The 20509-nt window shown below is 51.1% G+C and overlaps 1 protein-coding gene across 3 annotated transcripts in view; it reads right to left on the bottom strand.

Annotated features, from left to right (window-relative positions):
• LOC118209273 (collagen alpha-1(XXVI) chain-like) overlaps positions 1-20509 on the bottom strand; it is a 28218-nt gene that overhangs the window by 5589 nt on the left and 2120 nt on the right. For 2 of the 3 annotated variants that reach the window (XM_035384484.1, XM_035384482.1), the window contains exons 2-7: positions 19533-19655; positions 17139-17242; positions 4803-4864; positions 4210-4336; positions 2788-2904; positions 2472-2603 (exon numbers count right to left, since the gene is read on the bottom strand). In XM_035384484.1, coding sequence (XP_035240375.1) covers positions 2472-2603; positions 2788-2904; positions 4210-4336; positions 4803-4864; positions 17139-17242; positions 19533-19655 — 665 coding nt within the window. The remainder of the gene's footprint in view (positions 1-2471; positions 2604-2787; positions 2905-4209; positions 4337-4802; positions 4865-17138; positions 17243-19532; positions 19656-20509) is intronic. The other variant, XM_035384483.1, reaches the window with a different exon arrangement.

The raw sequence follows: 20509 nt of genomic DNA, 5'->3' as shown, positions 1-20509 counted from the left end.
GAGTTAAACCTGCAGACACTGCGGCCCTCCAGGACTGGAGTTAAACTGGCAGACTCCTCCAGGATTTGAAATCCCTGGTGTAAAAGCACACACTTTCAGCCACACCAGAAAGCCCTCTGTCTGAATCCAGCCCAGTCATGCAGAGCCACCTCCTGCCAATCAGGGTCAGGGGACTCACAGCTTCAGACGAAACGTGATGTCTGCCAGCACCGCCTCCCCAAAGCCTTGCACAAGTCCCAGCAAATCCAGTAAAGAAAACGAATGGACCATCCCCCCCAAGGCTGTTATGAGTGCCTCTCTCTCCCTGCCCACGGTATACTTTACCAATAGGGGTCCTAAAAGAAGGGTATTGGTGCTGTCCTGTGAATGCGGTGTGTATATTAAAGCAGGGATTATGTTATAATATTACGGGGACGAGGAGGAAAGAGTCAGGCAGTGCAGAGCAGCCTTTTCCTCTCTTCTCACGGTCCTGGATGAGAGTCTCGCGGTTTGGGCAGAACATCGGGGGGCAGCTGCAGAGCTCTCAGTAGCGGGACGCGTCCCTCTGGAACTCATTTGGGTGTTCCTGCGGTGCGCTCGCAGCACCCCTCACCAGCACCGCTGCTCTGATTTCCAAACCCCGCCACCGTACCTCTCCCCTCGTCTCACCGAGCCGGTTTCTCGGCCCGAGGGGCAGCCTTTGGCTTCCAGAACCAGACAGCAGTGCTGACAGGCTACAAATTGGGTCTGATTTACAGGAGGCCGACCGTACCCGTACGGTGGAAGCCCTGACACAGCCAGCCTCCTGATTGGACACAGCTTCCCTACCCTGGCTTCTGCAAGAGAGGGCGCGTGTCTCCCTCTGGTGGTGGACTTGCAGAAGTACAGTGTACACATTGCAGTACCGGTGAGGTTCCTTCCCACAAAACCCAATGCTGTAAGAAAGATATTCTTGGAAGTCTCATTGGTGCTGGTATAATTTATAAGTACACAAATGAGTTTAATTACACAACTGATTTTTTAAAAATTCCTTTTAAGGATAAATAAACATTTCGTACATGCCATGAGACAGCTCTAGTCTCACATAGTTGGATGAAACACTCCCTCAGGTCTGACTCAGGCCTTACAAAGCCATAGCTGACAGGACCCAGGGGAGAGAGAAAAACACCATAAAAATATCTGAGTTAAAATGAAAATATAAATTGTAATCGCAATGTCCAAAGTCTGGACAGGGAGAAAACGGATCACACCGTCTTGTGCCACAAAAGAAGGGTGGTTATATTTTTGGAATGTCAAAGCAGAACCATAAGACAGGAGCCTTGAATCAACCAGGAAAACAGGAAACAGGAAACAGAAAAGCAGACTGTCTTCAGACGTAAATATGTTTTGACCCAGAGGGAGAACAGAATGGACGTGTTCCCCCACAGCAGAAAGGTCAGGCGCTAGCGAGGCTAACCGCGTCGCCCCAAACGGCAAACGGGCCGTCGCTTTCTGGACCTGAGGCGTAACCGCCGCTCTCACCCTCTCCCCCCGTCCCGTGGCAGAAACACTGCCCGGTCATTCGACCCCAAGGACCCGAACAGTTCTATTCCAGCAGCCCGCTGCAGCCCAAACGTTAGTCCAGCTCAGTGCTTAGCAAATAGTTTGTATCGAGCTCAGGATGTAGATATCAGAAACTGCAGCTTTCCCTGAAGAGATACAGACCAGTGAGAATGAACGCAGCCTCACAGAGGCTCCTGCTGCTCCACCACAGAGCTCTCTGCTGCTCCTCTACAGAGCTCTCTGCTCCTCTACAGAGCTCTCTGCTCCACCACAGAGCTCTCTGCTCCTCCACAGAGCTCTCTGCTCCTCTACAGAGCTCTCTGCTCCTCTACAGAGCCCTCTGCTCCTCCACAGAGCTCTCTGCTCCTCCCCAGAGCTCTCTGCTCCACCACAGAGCTCTCTGCTGCTCCTCCACAGAGCTCTCTGCTCCTCCACAGAGCTCTCTGCTCCACCACAGAGCTCTCTGCTCCTCCCCAGAGCTCTCTGCTCCTCCACAGAGCTCTCTGCTCCACCACAGAGCTCTCTGCTCCACCACAGAGCTCTCTGCTCCTCCACAGAGCTCTCTGCTCCACTACAGAGCTCTCTGCTCCTCCACAGAGCTCTCTGCTCCTCCACAGAGCTATCTGCTCCACCACAGAGCTCTCTGCTCCACCACAGAGCTCTCTGCTCCACCACAGAGCTCTCTGCTCCTCCACAGAGCTCTTTGCTCCTCCACAGAGCTCTCTGCTCCACTACAGAGCTCTCTGCTCCTCCACAGAGCTCTCTGCTCCTCCACAGAGCTCTCTGCTGCTCCTCCACAGAGCTCTCTGCTCCTCCACAGAGCTCTCTGCTCCACCACAGAGCTCTCTGCTCCACCACAGAGCTCTCTGCCCCCATTGGCTCCAGCACATCCATATAAACCCTGTGACTGTTTATAAGGGTCAGGGGTGGGCCAAAGGGGGGGTGCTCACCCTGTTTCCGCTCCGTCAGCCCAAACACATCGCCCCGCAGGGGGAAGGCAGGGAGGGGCCCTGGGGGGCCGGGGGGGCCGGGGGGCCCAGGCAGGCCCGTCTCTCCAGGAAACCCCATCTCCCCTTTCGGGCCTGTGACCCCAGAAACACACAGAAACATATAAACATATAAGTGCTTCTTACACGGAAACATATAAACACACAGAAACATATAAACATATAGACACATCTTACACAGGAACACATAATCGATAGGAGCAATCGGGACTGATGAAAAGCAGGATTCTATGAATGTGTAAGGGGGGGGGGGGGTCACCTGGAGATCCCATGGGCCCTGGCTTCCCAATGGGTCCAGTCTCTCCAGCAGGTCCTGGGGGGCCGGACGACCCCGGCGTCCCTGGGGGGCCCCTTGGGCCTGGGGGGCCCCTAACCCCTGAAGGAAAACAGTGAACAATAAACCCCCCCAGCACAGAAAAAGGGGCCCCAGTGACAGTGTGGCACAGCAGCTCAGGAATCATGTTAATAACTCAGAGGTTACCAGTTCAAATCTCAGGAGGGGAACAGCCATTGCACTGCTGAAAAAAGACAACCAACCTGGATTGTTTCAGCATATATAACCAACTGTGTGAACACATGACATGCATATATATCATATGCAAACTTTGTATGTTGCTCTGGACGAGGGCAGGTGCTAGGCAAATAAAATCGTAAGCGGTACGTGCAAAAGGAGAACGGAACTGATTTTATAAAGTGGCCTGTGCCTGAGGAATGGGTAAGACTAGACTCTCCTGAATCTGACCGCCTGGCAGCTGAGCAGAATCTGCCCTGGTCAGGGTTCAGTCCTCACTGCTAGAAGAGCTCAAGCCTGTTCTGAGCCCAGCATACAGCTATCCACATACGCACACTGATCCCCAAAGTGCACACCCCCCACACACACACAGCCCAAACCCACACCCCCCCCCCCCCCCACACACACACAGCCCAAACCCCACACCCTCCCACACAGTCTAAACCCCCCCACCCCCACACACACACAGCCCAAACCCACACCCCCCCCACACAGTCTAAACCCCTTAACCCCCCACAGCCCAAACCCCCCCCCCGCCCACACAGCCCAAACCCACACACCCCCCACACAGCCCAAACCCCACACCCTCCCACACAGGCTGGCTGAGTAATGATCCACTTAACGTCTTTAAAGGTGGGAGAGCCACAGACTGCATGTGGATAATGCAGCTGGGGAGGGAAATAAAACAGTGAAAAGTGTCTCTAGACGGTATGAATCAGTTTCCATTCCTCACGCTTTTGGGAGCTTCAGACTTCTGAAAGTCCAAAGATAATGAACACACACTGCCATATATTCAAAAACGCATAGCATGTACTGAGGCACTCCGAATTTCTTTGACAATACATTTCAAAGTGTTGTCATTTCAGCTGAATAATACATTCTGTTGTTAGATTAAGACACATCTCATTGAGAAATATTTGGTGTATTTAGAAATAAATTTCTAATATCATTCATTAAATAATTGTAGATTTTAAATAAGTTTGTTTTATCACAAATAGATCTGTGTTTGTGCAAAGCCTGATAGTGTTTTCAGCATTTAAAAACACTTACCCTATCAGAACAACCTTTCATGGTGACAAAAAAATGGTTAATCAAGAACGGCAATATTTTGCATCTCCATATATACAGAAATATATGCCTGTTGTGTAAGGGAGCCAGTGGCTCACACACCTGGGAGCCCTACAGCGGGAGGGGAGAGGGGCGTGGGATTGGGCGTGTCCACCTCGTTATCTGTCGATCCTTCTGGCAGGCCATTGGCTGATGAAGGTGGAGGCCCCGCCTCTTCCAGCAGTAGAATCTAGAACCAATCAGAGCAGACGAGTTTAGCTTTCTGCGATGAGAGCCAATCACATCCCACCAGCCTGCAGGAACTTTACACAGAGCAGACCCAGAGTCAATTGCGCACTTGTATTACTTCAACTCTTTAAGTTGCAGGACATTTTTGAACAAATAAAACTCCTACAGAATTTTCAACGAAGGATTTCATTAATCAAAATGTATAATCCCACGAAAGAAGATGCAGTCTTAACAGTCTTAAGAAAATATCCTTTTTCTTTTCAAGTGATAACAATTAACTGACTATTAGTTATCAGCAGGAAATTCACTGTTAAAGCATTTCATGACATGTTACACGGGTCTGGAACCAGTCAGGTCTCACATGCAGGCTGGTCCAGTTATCTTTAATAGTCGAACACAATAAATTGCACTTAAATTTGAGCTCATTATTTGAGCTCAGCTTATTTTGATGTTATTACAGTACTCACTTTGGACTCAATAACGTTCAGTCTGTTGCTCATGTCAGCATAGCTGCTGCAGTTCATACACTCTGGAGATAGAGACAGAGATGGACAGATAGAAACAGAGAGAGAGAGAGAGAGATAAGAAGCTTTAAACACAGGGAAATATTCAGTGCTAATTCTGCTCAGAGTTTAAACGGGTATCCATCCAACCAACACCAAGTCCAACAGGGATCACATGAACTCCATCAGAATAAAATGAACCCAGATCTGATTTAACTCTGAAACTTAAACGGCGTATTTAGGAGTCACTGAATGGCCTGATATTAAATGAATAACAGGGATGGGAAACTTGGGAGTCCTGATATGCGCCAGGGTAGAGAGCAGAGCAAAGAGAGAACAGGGTGCATTTCTCCAGCTGTGCGCCAGGGCAGAGAGCAGAGCAGAGAGAGACCAGGATGCATTTCTCCAGCTGTGCGCCAGGGCAGAGAGCAGAGCAAAGAGAGAACAGGATGCATTTCTCCAGCTGTGCGCCAGGGCAGAGAGCAGAGCAAAGAGAGAACAGGATGCATTTCTCCAGCTGTGCGCCAGGGCAGAGAGCAGAGCAAAGAGAGAACAGGATACATTTCTCAGGCCTGCAGGTGATCAGTAGTCTCAGTGCAGGTTGATAAAATGCATACGCTCACACCATGAGGTGTGATTTTCACAGGTTTTAAAATAAAACCCACACTGGCCACCGCACTGCATCCCAGCCCGACCCCCCCCCGCCCCCCCCCCCCCACTCCTCTCCACAAGGTTTCTCCTGATAAAAGAGCAGAAAGCGAGGTCTGATTGCAGCCCCGTCACATGGGGCCGAAGCAGGAGAAAAACAACGAGCGACTGAAACGTCGCAGACCGCAGGACGTGCGCTTTTAGTCCAGAGCGGCTGTGGTTTTTACCGCAGGGACTTTTCTGGTACATTCTGGACTTGGGGCGTTTGCGAGTGTGGAACTGCGTTTGCACATTTTTAATCACTTCCGTTCAAAATACCAGTTGGTCAAGTTATGCAAGGAGCAGTTCCTGGTATGTGTGTTCTTATAATTAGTAGGATATAATCGCCTTATTATTTAATATATTTGGATTTACATTTAAAAAAGACACCAGGATAATGATTAGCCTGTTTGTCTTCAAGTGAAAGTGAAATGTGAGAAACTGAACAGACTAAAAACCTGCGATGCTGAATACTCCACCTGTGAGGCAGATCTCTGAGTTTGGGACGAACTGTACTTCTGATTTTTAAACTAGAGACACAGCCTGTGATTGGTCTGCAGCGAGCTCACCTGTGGCAGGTAATCATGCGACTTTGTGTGGAACCGCTTTAGACAGAAGCCCAATTCCAGGCCCTAAACTCTCCCGAATGGCTAATCTGAGCATGGGCGTCGACTGTAAACGGAAGGAATTTGCCGTGCCATAATAATAATAACCCGCCCCAGAGGGGAACTCTCCATCCATGGGTGGAGACAGGATATCCGCTCGAAAATTACTTTAATTACACGAATAGAAAAACAAAACAAAAATACACACACAAAGTATTTTAGTGAGGAATTCAACGTTTCGATACACACTTTGTATCTGCTGGGGCAGACAGACAGAACAGAATACTTTGCTATGCTGCTGAAAGAGCTGAGGAGCGATCTCTGCATAGAGCAGCCACACATTCTACAGGCCCACCAGACACTCTGCTTTGTGTTCTTCACATTCAAAGTTCCATCTCCAAGCATGCACACATGCATGCACGCACAGACACACAGACGGACAGACAGGTTGGCAGACAGACAGACAGGCAGGCAGGCAGGCAGGCAGACAGACAGACAGGCAGGCAGGCAGGCAGGCAGACAGACAGACAGAGAGGCAGACAGGCAGACAGGCAGACAGACAGGCAGGCAGGCAGGCAGGCAGGCAGACAGACAGACAGACAGGCAGGCAGGCAGGCAGACAGACAGACAGACAGACAGACAGACAGACAGACAGACAGACAGACAGACAGACAGACAGGCAGACAGGCAGGCAGGCAGGCAGACAGGCAGGCAGGCAGGCAGGCAGGCAGGCAGGCAGGCAGACAGGCAGGCAGACAGACAGACAGACAGGCAGATAGGCAGGCAGGCAGGCAGATAGGCAGGCAGACAGACAGGCAGGCAGGTAGACAGACAGGCAGACAGGCAGATAGGCAGACAGGCAGGCAGGCAGACAGACAGGCAGGCAGGCAGGCAGAGAGGCAGACAGGCAGACAGGCAGACAGACAGGCAGACAGGCAGACAGGCAGACAGGCAGAGAGGCAGAGAGGCAGGCAGACAGACAAGCGTGGGAGAAACACATGCGCCGCAGAAACAGGTCTCCATAGCACCTAAACTCAAGCACCCCCACACAAGCACTCCTCAGCACAACCCCCACCAGGCTGGGGTCACATGCAGCATCAGTGTGGGGGGGGGGGGGGGGGGCTGATGACAGACTGAGACTTGTTCTACTTCTGCAACTACCATCACTACTATTACTACTATATCGTTACACTTAACTTCCTCCCATCAAACAAAGGCAAATTCAACATGTCCAGCAGGGATTCTGCATGAAAGCCAGTATGACCGTAAGATCAACCCACATCGGGTGATTCAAAGGGAGAAGCCCTGTTTGCAGGAGATCCTTCACTGACTTTTCTCCCACCTGAATATCTGAGTATGTACAACCTTTTTTTGGTGAGGGAAGGGGGTGGGGGGGGGGGGCAGGGGTGAGAGAGTGGTCTGATTCAGACCTGAGCCCAGCATGACGTGGGTTCACCACAAAAATGAGACCTTAAAAAATTGGCCCAGGCTTCGACAGCCTGCAGACTGATGGCTGAGGCCAGCTGTTCCCAGCTGTTCTCCCGTCACACTGGGGAGGCGCTGGGGGGGGGGGGGGGGGGGGCTGGGTGGTTGGGGTTGAGCAGCCTCCTTCCACGCCCACGCTCTCCTTCACCCTGTGCCTACTCTCAGAGAGTGGTGCTGGGGGGGGCTGAGTGGGGGGGTGGGGGGGGGCGCTGAGCAGTCCCACTCCGGAGGAGCGTGTGTCTTTTCACTGAGTCGCCGTTTCTGTAATAATGGGCCAGTTGCAATGCAGTAATGGGGCAGTAACGGGGCAGTAAGGGGGCAGTAATGGGGCAGTTACAGGGCGGTAATGGGGCAGTTACAGGGCGGTAATGGGGCAGTAATGGTACTGAAGTCGGACTAAAACAGCCAGCTAACAGGAGGCTCTATAATCAGCAGCCCTTCATTGTGCTGAGGACAGCAAAACTCCAGATTTCAGACAAGCTGGTGTGGACTTGGGGGGCGGGGTGCGCTAGTGTGGGATGGGGGGGGCGGGGTGTGCTAGCGTGGGGTGGGGGGGGGGGGGGTGTGCTAGCGTGGGGTGGGGGGGGGGGGGTTAATGGGGGAGTAGATGGGTCTGAGAGGGAAAGGGGATAGAGAGCAGAAGGGTTAGATTCTGTTCTTTCCCAAGCTTTAGGGAGAGAGGGCTGAACACACTACCCCCATTTCACAGATTTCCCTGCATATCCACCCTAAACGCCCCCATACAGCAGCCTGAGGGAGACAGAGGAAGGATAAACTCCCTGGAAGCTAACTCTGAGAAAGCAGGCAGCTTTTTACCAAAATATGAAGGCTAGCAGCCATCTTTCAACAAGGCATGACGTCAACGCCAAGGAGGCACATATCAGGTGTGAGAGCATGCCTTAAAGATGGATGCTTGGCACAGGAGTCCCCAGCCTGATTGTGGAAATGCTGTAAAGATGGCCGCTTGGCACAGTTGGTTAGGGACACTGTGTTGTAGGAAAGATTCTGGCCCAAAAGAACCCATCTGATGAGCTGAAGAGAAGATTGGCATTCGTCATTCGTCCAGATTTCTCCAGGGACTGAATAATGACCTACATGCGCAGTCTTGAGTGACGGTTAGCGGCTGGTTAATGGGTAGTGAATAACCAGGTAATAGCTGGTTAATGGGTTAGTTACACTCATGGTAATAATGTGTGGATCAGCAGGTGGCTGTTATGGACACACAGTGAACCCCCGCAGGCAGCCCAGCTCCTTTACGGACCTGTTTCAGTGCAGAATCAGCTGATCTCCACACCGTAAGGGACGAGGCGAATGAAAGTACATACACCAGACACGAAAGGGAGAGAAGCCCATCCTCTGACCTCTGACCTTTGCTCTGGTCTATGGTAGGACCTCCCACCGCGCAGGGCCTCGTTAGGCTTCCGCTCGGGTCACATGGGTGGCCTGAACACGCCGCCGGCCGAGCCAAACCTCCACGGGACACGCTGGGGCGCCCCGCCGCTGTTCAGCCCTGCTGGGCACACCGCGAACGCAACCGCTGTTTTACTTTATTTTTATTATTTTAGCGAGTTGTAAAATGTCGTAGGGACGTGATTTTGTCTTTGATTGGTTGTTGCGAGCTCCGGGGCGGCTGGGCGGTGTGGTGCGGGACGGCTGGGTGCGGTGGGACGGGTGGTGTGGTGCAGGACGGCTGGGTGCGGTGGGACGGGCGGTGTGGTGCAGGACGGCTGGGTGCGGTGGGACGGGTGGTGTGGTGCAGGACCGCTGGGTGCGGTGGGACGGGCGGTGTGGTGCGGGACGGCTGGGTGCGGTGGGACACGACGGGCGTCTTTCCGCGGGACGTCCCGACACTCTCGCCTCCCACTGAGTTTGATAAATAAACAGAGCAGGGAGGGGTCCCGAGCAGGGAGGGGTGCCGAGCAGGGAGAGCACTCCACTGGGGGTTTGTGAAAGATCTTGTCTCCGTTATGTTCAAGGGAACACATCGTCTGTTTGTCCTGAATACAGAGTCAAAGAATCTCATTACGCTCTGTAGCAGTTTTGGTGCAACTGAAATGGAGATGTGGTTTTTCAGATGCACCAGACAGGGGAGGCTGTCTGTGCACAGACTGTGAGCTCATTCTGCCCCCCCCCCACTCCCCAGCCCCCAGCCCCCAGCGGATCAGGAAGGAACAGTGGACTCCTGTGACTGTAAGGGGAGAAGAAGAGGAGGGGGGAGAGCAGGAGTGGGGGGGGAGCCATCTCATCTGGAACATATTAGACTTGTGTGTGTGAGCAGGACACCCCCCCCCAATCACCCAACATCCCCCAGCAACACCTACACCCCCCCCCACCCCCCTCGTTGCAATGCTGCCCACTGCTAGCACACTACAACTGCCCCACAACCAAGCAGGTTGGAGTCCACACACACACATACACACATCTGAGACTTTCACTCACTCATTCTATCTCTCTCTCACCCTCCTTACCCCCCCTCCTCCCTCGAAGCTCAGTTGGGGTGTATCAGAGCTCCCTCATAGACTGCCCTCCCTCCCCTCTGTCCCCCTGTTTGGCAGGTTTCCTCTGGGGGGGGGGGCAGGGTCAGCCCCCTCCATATGGATGTGATTTTCCCAACACTTTAACCATGAGGGAAAAATCCATGTATACGTTTGCAAAGGTTAAGCAAACAGCCAAAATATGCTGGTTTGTTTCTTTCATGCGAATTGACTTTGTTTGTATTCATCCCTCCCTCCCCTACTTTGGTCTGAAATGGACCCTGTACACAGCCAGTAATCTGCTGGAGCAGCAGCATCAGTCACAAGCAAAATGGGCTAAAGGACTAAAGATCTTCGGTACTAGGGGGCCGATAAAGTTGAGAAAGGACAGGGTTTTAGGCCAGGGGCTGTCTCATCCGAGCGGGTGCAACCCTTTTTGAATAAAGTTGGACACCCCTGCTTCAGGGCCATTCTTTCGGGACTGTGTTCTGACAGACACAAGCGAAGCTTCACCTCTCCACACCGGAGTTACAGCAGAACCTCACAGTTACAGACCGATTAGTCTGCCCAACAGGGTATGAAAACATCCTAACAAGGCAGCTCATGCAATATCTGATCACTCAAAGAAAAAAAGGGCAAGCATTAACGTAAAACACAACTGGTTTATTTTCAGGTAACTATTGCAGTTCCACCCACACTGAGCAAGCAGACCTGTGTGTGTCTGAGGATGTTTTTAATAGCCGAAGAGATTTCATTTGGCCTTACAACACATCAAAAAAATTCATACTAACAGCTTCTCAAGTTGTCTAAACACCTCTTTTCTGTGAATGGTCCACCTTGGAGACACTGACAGTCATTTGAGGGTTCCTGCACAAACTATTAAGACAAGGTCCCAAGGTTTAAAAAATAAACTGCAATATTCGAAGTGCCAACAACTAAGATATTTGCCGAAATGCGTGAAAATGTGTGCAAATGCGGAAGAGCAATTACCCCCTGCCAACTTAATAAAAGTCTTTTTGGAACAGTGGTGAGGAAACCTTGCAAATGTGAAAAAAAACATAATTTTGTAAATTCAGTCACTGGTTTTGGAATAAGGAAGGAATGCGAGTATCAGGAAAAGGGTAGCACTCATCTCCCTGCAAATAGTCAGCTTCTTCCACACACTCCCTAATGGGGGGGTTACCCCCTGCATATCTGTAAATGTGTCCTGGCCCCACCCATAGAAAAGACCCCAACACAAGAGAGGGGAACCACAGAGAGAGTGAAGTGAATGAGTATCTGTCTAAATATTTTAATAAACAGAAGCGATGTGTCAGTATCCCATCTGTGTGAACTGGGTAACATCTTCATCACCACTGCAACTCTGCATGTACACACACGCACACATACACACACACCACACGCACACACACACATACGCACACACATGCACACAGACACACACACACACACACATGCATACAGACATACAGACACACACACACACACACACAGACACACAGACACACAGACACACCCCAGGTGAAGACTCTCTAGCCCTGTGCTACAGCTGTGCCAGAGAGAGGAAGTGATCAGACGCTGAGCCAGGGTGGGAAATCTGTTTTCATGGAGCTTATCAGCCAAACCCAGTGTGCTGTGTTCCATGAGAACACCCCTGCCCCTCCGCCCCCCCCCCCAACCCCTGCCAGCCAAAGCCCAGTGTGCTGTGTTCTATGAGAACACCCCTGCCCCTGCCCCTCCGCCTCCGCCCCCCCCCCCCCCCCCCCCCCCCTTAACCCCTGCCAGCCAAAGCCCTGTGTGCTCTGGGAGTACACGAGCCAAGAGTGGTCATACCGTCGACCCCGCCCCTCACACACCCCACCACCCCCCCCCCCCCCCCAGCTGCTGAAACAGAATCCCCTGAATGGGACACGGCTCTCACACACCCAGGCATTGGGATGTGGGTAAAAATCCAGCCGCACACGTGCCTCACATCACCATTTACCGCACCCTACAGACACCATTTACTGCACCCTACAGACACCATTTACTGCACCCTACAGACACCATTTACCACACCCTACAGACACCATTTACCGCACCCTACAGCACCATTTACTGCACCCTACAGACACCATTTACTGCACCCTACAGACACCATTTACTGCACCCTACAGACACCATTTACTGCACCCTACAGACACCATTTACCGCACCCTACAGACACCATTTACTGCACCCTACAGACACCATTTACTGCACCCTACAGACACCAGTAAAACCCCTTTTTCTCTGTACAATGGGCCTATAGGTGAAGTTTGACATGATCACAGACTGCGTAAAAAGAAAGTGTATGAACATAACATAACATTTAATGACAAGAACAGGCCATTCAGCCCAACAATGTTTGCCATTTTCCTGACTAAACTGCACCTAGTGCTCTGATTACAGGCTAGATATTATCTAACACCGTATCAAGCCTGGTCTTGAAAATCAAAATGTCTGCCTCTACTACGTGACCTGGCACGTTGACCACTGTGCATGAAAAAAATTCTTCCAAAATGTGTACAAAGTTTACCTTTTGCCAATTTCCATTTATGTCCCCTCGTTCTATTAACAGAACTCAACCTGAAGAATCTCTTATCGTTCACTTTGTTGATCTCCTTTATGAATTTGAAAGCCTCAATCAAATCACCCCTTCCTTCTCTCCTTAATTAACCACAATCGAGAAGAGTTTGCTTGTTGAAAAATACATAAAACAGACAGCACTAAAGAAATTGGCATATGCAGGGGGGCAGTAGGGTAGTGGGGCAGCAGGGGCAGAAGGGTAGTGGGGCAGCAGGGGCAGTAGGGTAGAGGGGCAGTAGGGGCAGTAGGGTAGAGTGCAGTATTTCCTCTGAAAGTCTTTTTGGGAAACTCAGGGTGGGCTTACAAAGCTGTTTATGAAAGTGAACACTGTGACTGATGGGCTTGTTCCGCTTAGTGAGTGTGACTTCACACTGGGCACGAAGCCTCACGTCCGATGTACAGTTCAGCTTGGGAAACGTGGGGAAGACCATGCCGTTGCTATGGAGACGTGATGGGAGACCATGCTGTTGCCATGTGTTACCCTGGGCGATGAGGACAGCTTGTGGAACAGCGTCCAGTAGCTGGAGATATTTACTGCCCCTGGTTTGTGTGTTAAATCTGAGGCCATCACAGCCTGTCCAGACCCCAGCCAGCTCTGTGCCATTAACCGCACACATTAACCACACACATAAACCGCACACAACAACCGCACACATTAATCACACAACATTACCCGCACACATCAACCACACACATTAATCACACAACATTACCCGCACACATTAACCACACACATCAACCGCACACATTAACCACACACATAAACCGCACACAACAACCGCATACAAACCGCACACAACAACCGCACACATTAATCACACAACATTACCCGCACACATCAACCACACACATTAATCACACAACATTACCCGCACACATTAACCACACACATTAACCGCACAAATTAATCACACAACATTACCCGCACACATCAACCGCACAAATTAATCACACAACATTACCCGCACACGTTAACCGCACACATTTGTGTTTCTCACGGTTTAACACCAGAGCTCTTACCCAGACCGACTCTCAGAGCTCATATCTTCACATGCAACCCACTCACACAGCTGGGTAATTACTGATGCAGGGCAGGAGCTGTACATCGCTCAGTGATAGAATGGCTCCACCTGGGAATAAAACCTGCAACCTCAGAGAAACAGGCCCACTATTTTACAGTGCTGCTGCTGCAGTCCCATCACTCTCACCTCCCCTCCGCCCCCCCCCCAAATAATTCCCCCCTACTTTACAGACACACACCATAGTTCATAAAACACGCCCTCACAACACGATGTTTAATTTTTTTCCCCGTACACTGACAGCTGACCAACACACAGAGTGATGTGTATATTTTATTTTTATTTCGCTCAATGCGCTCCCTGTCTGAGGGCTTCTCAGGGTTGTGCTGTGGGGTTGGAGCTCTGGACTGAAGCAGCTGTCTCTGTCTGCCTTCAGAGGCGATGAAAGCAGAAGCTTCACCGATTGGTGCAGACAGCTGTCCGGGCCCAGCCGCTGACTGCCTCTCTTTCTTAAAAATACAAATAAGAAAGCGCCCACTCTCCTCAGGCCAGTGCCGCTCTCTGCTCAGTGTAGTATAATGGGTAAGGACCTGGTCTTGTAACCTAAAGGTCACAGGTTCGATTGCCGGGTAGGACATGGCCATAGTGCCCTTGAGCATTATAAATGCAATGTAAAATGTTGTGTAAGTTGCTCTGGATAAGAGTGGATAAGCTGTGATGTAATGTGATGCTCGGCAGCAGTGGGGGAGGAGGCTTCACGGGCAGGTGCTGTGTGGCCTCCTGACCAGAGGGGGCGCTGGTGTGTGGTGAGACACTGAAAAACGGCCTGCTGAAATCCCTCCTGGCCCAGGTTCAGTACCGCACTGCAGAGCCCAAACCCTCTCTGCGGTCGCCCCACAGCGGTTATGGGACGGGACCGTCGACCCACACGCCGGGACCGGGGAACAGTACCGCCCAGGTCTGGAACGCCCGTGTGACCAAAGCTTAAGAGCCTGAAAGGGGGTTTAGCCAAAATCCTGACCCAGCAGCAGAAACTGGTTTCCATCAACACAACATCGCTGTCAATGGAAACCATTATAAGTGGGGGGGGGGGGGGGGGGGGGGGGGGAGTGCCTAATCCTGCGATGATCTCATTTCTTTCACAGAGGAGAAATCAGGAGGAGGGGGGGGGAGTTTGGCAGGAGTGCTATCCCCACAGAGAGATAGCTGTACCTCAGCCATTTTAGGGTGCCTTTACACTGAGATTCCTACTGGGGAATCTGCGTTTCGCAAATGGTCGAAGCACAAAATCTCACGTGTCCCTGACTGTGCGTGCAGGTCATGGGGCTGTCAAGTGCATCAGGGAAACATTTGGGGAGGGGGTTAGGGTTATGGGGGTTGGGGGTTAGGGTTATGGGGGTTGGGGGTTAGGGTTAGGGGGTGGGGGTTAGGGTAGAGGATATGCTGCATTAGGAACAGATGACCTCTTTTTCAAAAGTGCAGGTGCACTGAGTGTGTGTGTGGGTGTGTGTGCATGAAGATGCATGTTTTTGTGTATGGGTGTGTGTGTTTGGTTTCTTTATATCTAACATGACTATAAATCTTGTTCTTTCTGGTGTAAAGATTCTGTGGGAGGACAGGCATGTATGCTCATGCTCCTCAGTGTCTCCACAGAGGTCTGGAGCTGAATGTAGATAAGACCGTATGCAGACTATAGCCTAAACACAGGGGTAACTCAGGGATAGCAGGGACCTCTCTAGTCTGAGACAGATGGAGAGAGGGAGAAAGAGACAACAAAAGAAGAGAAAAAGGAAAAGTGAAAGAGAGAGAAAAAGACAAAGTGAAAGACCAAGAAACAAAGAGAGGAATGTCAGCGAAAGAACGAAAGAGTAAGAACAGTAAAAAATAGAGAGAGAGTTAGAAATTAAGAAAGAGGGGAAAAGAAAGTGAAAAAGAGCAAATGACAGACAGAAAAAAAGAGAGGGAGACAGAGAGAAAAAGAGATAAAGAAAGAGAGAGCTGTTTCTGCACGTCTCTGTGAGCACACGCTTTAACAGGCTGCAGATTACTGACTGAAGCCTGAGTTCCCTGCGCCCCCCCCCCACCCCCCACCCCTTCACCCCCCAGACGCTTCGGGTGAACAGTCCCCTCCATCACATCCATATGCAAGCACACGTGCGAGTCAAACGTTAAGGACAGACTCATTATCTGACTCGACACAGGCCGCGGTGTCAGTAACAGTCGTTAATGTGCAGCAGATTTGACTGCTTTCAGGCCGATGAGGACGGAGTTTATGTCACCATAAGGACTGAATGGGAACAGGCACCATGTCTTATGACAGAACAAGAGAAAATACACTAGTTTCAGAAAGTCTGGAGACACAGGATGAATATTCTCCTGTTACGCAAAGCAAGTTTCAAACTTTGTACATATATCAAAACAGAAAATTCTACCAATGCGTACACTTCGGTGGTCAGCTGCTCAGAACAGCAGGACCATCCCACCGATATTAACACCCCACCACTTCTGGGAAGTGGAGTGTGGCGCTACTCAAACACATTTGAAAATCTCAGGCCCTGGACTTCATTTCCCATAATGCTCTCTATGAAATGCTTTGTGCTGCTTAGCCTTTTGAATGCTAAGAAATGCTCTTGCATAAAATGGCACAAATATAATGGAAATCGATTTTTTCACCACTTGACTTCCCAAAAGACTGCAGTCACTTGCAGACGCTCTAATCCAGAACCACGTACACACGGTAGTGAAAAGCCACTGCTCTAACTGTAAATTTTTGGTGGCAACCAGATCTAAACTTATATCACACATTTTATTAAGAGTTTGAACTCTGGCCTAAAACCCCTGCAAAGCCAGCCCAGGTGACAGGGGCAGGAAAGCCTCGCTGGGCGACATGCAGGAGGAAACCCCGGGAGGAACCAGACTCAGCTGGAGGTTTCGACTTTCAGATTAAATTTCAGCCCCCTAAAATGGATACTCCCTGACCTCTGACCTCTAAACTCTGACCCTGAACGGCACAGAGAGGGAGGTGGGGTGAGAGGGACACTAAGCAGGACCAATAAGATTACAGGGAAGCCAATCTGACAAACTTCCCAGATACTCTGGAGCAAGATGCTCTTGATTGATGACCATGAATAATAGTTACTTAGTTTAATCAGGTATCATAGTGCTGGGCTAAAACAGAAACCTGCCCCACATCGGCCCTTCTCCATTCTAAAAACAACATGGCTCATAGACAGGTACCCTCTCCCCTCACATACCTGTCCTTAGGTTGTTTCATTTTCGCTGCTCGTTATGGTTAAGCAAACCAAACTTTACACCATTGACTAACTAGACAAGGGCAACCAAAGAGTGTACTACATGGCAGCTCTCTGATTGGTCGGTTAGATGTGAGCTGGCGAGCTGATTGGCTGAACTAGTGTGACTCACCCTGACTGCAGTTGTCCCCCAGGAAGCCGGGACAGCAGCGCCACTCCAGGGCCGTCACCTGGCGGTACACCACCCTGTAGGTGGGTCTCATCACAGTCCTGTAACTGACACAGGGGGCGGGGTCAATCACATGGTGCAGGGTCAATCACTAGGGGCTGGGGCAATCACAGGGGGCGGGGTCAATCACAGGGTGCAGGGTCAATCACAGGGAGCAGGGGCAATCACTAGGGGCTGGGGCAATCACAGGGGGCAGGGGCAATCACAAACCACACAGTTTAGATGCTGCATTTATATTGCAGGTCTGGGTACAGCTCTCTCTACTCTTGCGGTCCTAGGTACAGGTTTGAGGTGTTGATTAAGACCTTGTGCAGGTGAATCGCAGACTTCAGAGCAAAGCAACACCTTCATTACGGTTTCATCACGTCCCTCCATAAGACTGGGCTGAGTGCCAAAGACAAGATACAACTAGAAATAAACAAATAAATAAAACGGATGTCACAGTCATTTTTCAAATCAATACAACTTGAATGATGGAATGGCTGTAGATGCCTGGACTTGCCAAGCGGAAATAAGAATAAGACGTGGAGGTGTGCGTGCTGTGTGTCTGCGACACAGCGAACAGCCCCGTCAGAGACAGACAGAGACAGCTAAGCTCTCAGCGTAAACGCTTCACGCTGCTGAGTTTGCAGTTTAGTGTTCTTGAGCAAGCGTTGTTTCGGAACAAAGCACATGTCCTTCCTGAACAGATAGAGAGGCGCTCACAGCTGAGGCCAGGTAGGGCTTGACGTGTGCATCGTGTCCGGCTGATCTGAGGGCACTTAAACCAGGACAGAACCCCAGCGTGTGGAGAGAGACCGAGGCACACACTTGTGTTGGGCTTCAGTGATTTTCCCGCTGGCCCAGAGCGATTGCAAAAAACCTCCACTTTCATTGGTGAAGCGCTTCTTGTTGCACAGGGAGTTCCTACACTGTCCTGACTGTAACTTACACACTTTGTTGTACGTCGCTCTGGATAAGAGCGTCTGCCAAATGCCTGTAATGTAATGTAACGACTTCACAGAAAGAAGCTTTGGTTCCTGACATCGGGGCTCGCATGGCTGCTGAACACGCCCTTCTGGGGGCCCGCAGGCCACGCCCCCGTAGACCACGCCCCTGTAAACCGGCAGTGGCAACAGCGAGCGGTAAACGCGTCTCACTGGGACGGCCGTTAGCGCTGTGACTGAGGACGGGGGCGAGGGCTCGCCTGAACAAAGCACTTCGGCCCTCTGCGACGGCGGCCATGCTCCCGCTGAACTCAGGATGTGGAATTAAGGTCTTATCGGGCGACGTGGCCCGGAGTTTGGCAGAGAGCGGCGGCTCTTTGAAGTCCCTGCTCTGTGGCCCTCCGAGAACATTTTTCACATTAGATACACCCCCCCACACCCTCCCCCACCCCCACTCTCCCACCCCCACGAACACACACAGTCTATCGCCCCTGACCGTACTCCAACATCTTTGTCACACAACTGAGCACAGCACATGTTCTGCATGACTTTCTTATTAAGCATATTCATTCATACATTCAAGTGCTACAGGCTAAGCATTTGTGACACAGCTTTCAACCCAAAAGAAGAAAAAAGAGACTCCCCAGCTGTGTGCTGTTATGTCTGAGAGAGACAGAGTTTTGTCTGTCCTATAATGATGAATCTGTAAAATGGACTGCATGAAAAAACTGTGTAAAAATGTAATGACTCAGATTGGAAGGGAGTTGGGTCATGGGGCTGAGAATGTGGTGTGTGTATGTGGGGACTCTGTGGTAAAGGTGTATGGTGTATGTGGGGACTCTGTGGAAAAGGTGTATGGTGTATGTGGGGACTTGGTGGTAAAGGTGTGTGGTGTATGTGGGGACTCTGTGGTAAAGGTATGTGGTGTATGTGGGGACTCTGTGGTAAAGGTGTACGTGGGGACTTGGTGGTAAAGGTATGTGGTGTATGTGGGGACTCTGTGGTAAAGGTGTACGTGGGGACTTGGTGGTAAAGGTATGTGGTGTATGTGGGGACTCTGTGGTAAAGGTATGTGGTGTATGTGGGGACTCTGTGGTAAAGGTGTATGTGGGGACTCTGTGGTAAAGGTGTACGTGGGGACTCTGTGGTAAAGGTGTACGTGGGGACTTGGTGGTAAAGGTGTATGTGGGGACTCTGTGGGAAAGGTGTATGTGGGGACTTGGTGGTAAAGGTGTATGTGAGGACTCAGTGGGAAAGGTGTATGTGGGGACTTGGTGGTAAAGGTGTATGTGGGGACTTGGTGGTAAATGTGTATGGTGTATGTGGGGACTTGGTGGGAAAGGTGTGTGGTGTATGTGGGGACTTGGTGGGAAAGGTGTGTGGTGTACGTGGGGACTTGGTGGTAATGTACCTGATGAGGTTGGCACAGGGTCCCGGCCATCGGCAGCTGTGAAGCAGCCTCTGCACCAGCTTCTCCGTGCCGTTGTGCATCTGGCAGGACACCGTCTTCGACACGGTGTACTGGCACCAGTTCCTGGCAGAGACACACCACCAGGGGGCGCATTAGTACCAGTCTTTCCTTCACGCACGAGATGCAGAGAGCTCAAACGTCACCCCCCCGCCCCCCCAACCCCAAAACTTTAAGGTGCCGATATGCATGGAGACCCCGCACGCAAGCTCCGCACCACTGTAATTTGACATTGTTCTGGTCATAAATCTGGTCTCTGATTGGCTGAGGAGAGGTCACCCTCCGGAACCAGCCCCCAATGAATCATCCAAAAACAGGACCTGTCTAGAAGGTCATTGAAGTGTGGCTGCTTTCTTCAAGATAAAAAAAATCATATTCCCAAGATCCATTCAATGCACTCCATGTCTGCACATCTCTCTCACACACACACACACACACACACAGTGACTGTGAGGGAGACTCAGAGTCTGCAGCCACCAGCAGGACCATGCAGAGCTGCTGACTGACCTTCCTGCCGTCACATTCCCATTAAAGCGCTCGCAGTGCAGAAACTCGTGAAGGTGCTTTCACATCCGTCTCTGTCCTCTTTTTTAAAATAAAAACGGCTCGTTCTGCCAGCGGCCTGCGAGCGGAGCTTTTATCTTCCGGCAGATTCCGCGGATTCCTGCCGCACGCCATGCGCCAGGGGAGAGGCAGCGTGTTGCCCAGGCAACCCGCCAAGGACGCTGGGAGATAAGCGAGGAAGTGCTGATTGAAGAGAAGAGTCTTAATTAATGTGGGGATTTCACAGCATCAGGCTGATTTTGACTGATGAGACACTGGCGGGGTGCACCTCCCATTTTGCCCACTAGGGGGACTGGGACACCATATCTAACAATGGCACCTCCAATGCTTATTCGGGGGGTTCATGGTTTCTGCTG

Source organism: Anguilla anguilla, chromosome 12 (genome assembly GCF_013347855.1).
Source record: "Anguilla anguilla isolate fAngAng1 chromosome 12, fAngAng1.pri, whole genome shotgun sequence".
NCBI classification, from domain to species: Eukaryota; Metazoa; Chordata; class Actinopteri; order Anguilliformes; family Anguillidae; genus Anguilla; species Anguilla anguilla.
The sequence above is the reverse complement of the archived record's forward strand: the minus strand, read 5'-3'. Positions and strand labels throughout refer to the sequence as shown.